Source organism: Lolium perenne, chromosome 4, assembly GCF_019359855.2.
Source record: "Lolium perenne isolate Kyuss_39 chromosome 4, Kyuss_2.0, whole genome shotgun sequence".
NCBI lineage: Eukaryota > Viridiplantae > Streptophyta > Magnoliopsida > Poales > Poaceae > Lolium > Lolium perenne.
Window position 1 is genome coordinate 347,641,508 of NC_067247.2, and position 3,973 is coordinate 347,645,480.

The 3,973-nt window shown below is 45.7% G+C and overlaps 1 protein-coding gene across 1 annotated transcript; it reads right to left on the reverse strand.

Moving 5' to 3' along the window:
• Positions 1-1,140: 1,140 nt before the first annotated feature.
• LOC127297021 (protein EMBRYO DEFECTIVE 514) lies at positions 1,141-3,403 on the reverse strand. Its single transcript, XM_051327275.2, has 2 exons — positions 2,978-3,403; positions 1,141-1,681 (listed from the first exon to the last, which is right to left on the reverse strand). Exons 1-2 carry the CDS (start codon positions 3,296-3,298, stop codon positions 1,322-1,324), a joined length of 681 nt encoding a protein of 226 aa, XP_051183235.1. The 5' UTR covers positions 3,299-3,403; the 3' UTR covers positions 1,141-1,321.
• Between the last annotated feature and the right edge of the window lie 570 nt (positions 3,404-3,973).

Genomic DNA, 3,973 nt, shown 5'->3' on the forward strand with positions numbered 1-3,973 from the left:
ATTTTTATATGTAATTTATTTATGTTTTTTCAAAAAAAATATATGTAATTTGTTTATGTTGCACCGCTTTAAATATTAGTACAGTAATATTAGTACAAAGTTACCTACACATTTCTTCTATTTATTAAAATTAAAATGCAGTATTTTAAAATTTTGGGGTCGCGTTTGGGGGACGCGACTGGGGAGCAACATCCCCAAGCGACACGAAGGAAACACGTCCACTAAACGATAAATCTGGCACCTTTGGGGGGCGCGGCTAGAGATGCTCTAAGTATGAAACCGAGGGAGTATCACCTATCTAAGAGCGTGCAGATGGGGAGATGAGGGAGGTTGCTGGAGCACTCGCCCTCGCCGTCATGCGTCCAAAGCTCCGGGGAGACGGCGACAGCGGCATATGCTGATTTCAGCAGTAAAGACCAATAGCAGCAGCTGGATGTGGATCTTATCCACACATACACACACCCGTTCGTGCGCATCTAGACTCCTAGCTATAGCAGGCACGTCACCAAGAGAGCCCAGTTGCCATGTCTGATTCGAAGAGGATATGCATGGGCATATTTGCGTGCCATGGGCTCACTTTCATTAACCATAATTATAAGCAAGGAATTAATTGTGGAGCAAGAATTGTACTATTCCAAGTCCATTGCTCCCTGAAGAGACTACCGATGCCAACAAAGGCTACAAGAATCCAGCAACAACAGTGGTAGCTGACGAGCAAGCAAGCAACAGACAAACGGACAGCACTAGTGCTGCTGCCTCCTCTCTCTTTTTCCCGAAACACAGCACAGATGCTGCTAGTGCATAACTGGATATATGTGCCACAAGTGACCAAGAAAGCATCCATCTTTTTCCCTACCCAGAGAAAGTAGCCACACACTGGTCAATTCTGCTGATTACCCGGAGAGAATCATCATCATCGCGTCGTCCTAAAGACCAGCAGCAGCCTGGAGTGGCGAGGAATATATTCGGCTCTGAAGCAGGTTTATTAGCAAGACCACAGCAAAAACGCATGAACAAAACCAACTCGATTTGACCGCATACCCTCATCCACGCCAAACTGGAATAACTGAATGATGGTGATGCATCAACATTGACAGAGCAACGGAATAACCGAATAACAGAAAGTAAAGAACAGCGTGATGGCAAAGCATCCAAGGATCATATATCAGTTGCACACAGTACATAAGTGGAGCATAGGTCTCTAGGACAGGGGAACAAACACGCATAGGTCATGATAAATGCCTCAATTGCAACAACCTGACTCAATTGCAACGATTGGCATTGGACAGGCAAAATTGTGGGGCTTATTATTGTGTTCCTCCTAGTTGCCACGCCTACCCCGGCCACGACCGCCGCGGTAGCCGCCTCCACCTCGGCCACCACCACCACCTCGGCCTCCTCCTCCTCTTCCACCACCGCCCCTGTAGTGGCCACCACCACCACCCTTATTGCCATTTGACTTCTTGCCAATCTTCAGGTCCTCAGGGAGAGGAAGTATGTTGTCGACGCACTTGCGGAAGCTGAAATCGTCAGCAGAGCCATCAACCCTGCGAATGAAGAAACAACGGCTCTGCCACACCGGGTGGTTGCGGATCTCAAAGGCTTCAATGCCTCCTCCAATCTTCTTCTCGGGCTCAGCATGGCCTTTCTTCACAAGGTCCTCCAACACCATTTGCTCATACTGCAAAGCGTAAGATGCAAATTAGCACTCTGCCTCACAATGCAGATGACAATAATGAACTGTCAACTGGAAAATTGAAGCTTGAAGAGCATACAATACATCATAGGCATCTCAAAAGTATGAAGTATAGCTCCCATAAACTAACATAATCCTAAAATGTGGTCAATATGTTAAATTGCATATAAGCAGGTCAAGGGCCAGCCAATTCGAAGTTTCTAAATCAATTTAAACAGGATTACGCCAAAACAACAGATAGACCCAATTCACTTGATTATCATATCATATCATGCCATGATTGATAACTCAATACTAACACTAAGCCCTTGCCAATGCACAACCAAATTGAAACAAGCAGTTTATGGCCTACAAACCACTTGCAGGGAAATAAAGTAGTGAACCAAAGTCCCAGCTAGATATCCTTCTGACGGGTAGCGATGTCAACTTCAAATAAAAACATATCAATGCAGAATTATATCGACCTAATGAGGTTTTCAGTCTTGACTGGAGCTACTTGTCACTGTCATATCAAAGGTAATCATGAACAGATTACTTAACATAAACTTGGGGCAAATACAACATGAAAATAAACTACATATGCAGCAAAAACAAACACAAAACCACTCAATGAAAATTCACACATGGAAGCCCAATAAATCCAGCCAAAGACCAAAGCCCTTAATTACAAATGTCTAATGTAACTGTATATGAGAAATAAGAAACAGAAGTAAAATAGGAAAAAGATCAACAATGCTTAATCCAAGCACACTAGAACACTGAAACTAATCAAATCAAACCAATAGGTTGCTACTGTGCAGGCAGGTCTAACATTACATAAGACTGAACATTTGAGGATACCAAATAGCATTGGAATGCACATAAGCAAACCCCAAATCTTCAATCTTTTCTAGCTGAATAGCGTCCAAAACAGCAACGGATCAAATTAGGATGCTGTGAGGCCTAAGCATCGCACATAATTAGTTCCAACTTACAACAACACGCCCAACCTTCACTACTGCAAACTTGTAACCTTTGCAGCGCATGCACCGAATCCTATTAGTAGATTCTTGGAGCAAATCGATGCAAATAACTTTGCCTAATCCGGGTCCAGGCAGCATGAACTCGTCGAACTAATCAAATCAACCTACCAGCTTTTCACTGCCAATAGTCTACACAATAGTCTACAATCTCGTGAGAATAAACTGACTACAAACACATAGCAAATCACTGTAAAAGCTTAACAATAAGTCAATATGTAACCGCATCAGCGCGAGGCCGGATAACCCCTGACGGTCTCACCTTGTTGAAATCAAGCTGCGTCGACCACGAGTGGAGAAGCGCGAAGAAATAGTCGAACATGTCGACGGCCGAGGCGAACTCCTTGGGCCCCAACTTCACGGGCTTCCCTTCCTCCCCCTTCACCGCGGCATCCTCCGCCTCCTTGGCATCTTCCTCCACCTTGGCCTTCTTGGCAGGCGCTTCCTCCGCCGCCTCGGTCGCGGCGGCGGCGGCGGTGGAGTCGTCCCCCTCCTCCCGCTCCCTCTTCAGACTAGGGTTCGCCTCCGTGGCCTCGGTTTCCATGGCTGTGGCGGCGGCGGCGGGTGCCTCGGGTTCTGCCATGGCCGGAGATGGGTGTGGGGGTAGAGGGTAGCCGGAGATCGACGGCTCGGACGGGGAAGCGGTGGCGGTGGCGGTGGCTGCGGCGTGTTTGTAGGGTTTTGGGGGTTCTGTGTGGAGAATCGAGTGCTTAAGAATCATCAAGAGCTCGCGTGGGGAAAACAAGATTGAATAGCCCAGGCGGCCCATGCTACGACAGCCCAAGAGGAAAGAACTCTTTTATTTCTTTTTTTTAACACAATTCTGCAAGTACAGAAATATCGTCATTGCAATTTACGGATTCTTTTGGAAATTTGATTAAATATTTATTATAGGAAATAAACATTCTTACTTCCAGCAGTTCGTTATAGATGTTTCATGGACGCTGAGAGAAACGTTCCAGTGTTTCACATGGACTTTGGAAGTCAAAATGAACATATAACTTTTCATTTTGTACCTTTAAATGAAAATTCAATATTTTATATACGATGACATACTTTGTGCATCCCTTTTTTTTATAGATATTATCGTACTTTAATGATTAAAATAACATTGTTCAAGATATAGGCTCCTGAACCGGAGAGAAGAGAGAGAGGAGGCGTTCCAGGAAAAACCGATCTAGGGCTGCTGGTCCGCCTCGCCTCCGCAGGCCTTGGGGCCTTGGAGGTGCAGCGGACCATGGCCTCTCCCCGGCGGGAG

Excerpts from the sequence above, each read along its gene's own strand:
- LOC127297021 (XM_051327275.2), bottom strand. The coding sequence starts at position 3,298 with ATGGCAGAACCCGAGGCACCCGCCGCCGCCGCCACAGCCATGGAAACC. Across the intron at positions 1,682-2,977 it reads CGCAGCTTGATTTCAACAAG|TATGAGCAAATGGTGTTGGA; the intron begins GTGAGACCGTCA and ends TACGCTTTGCAG.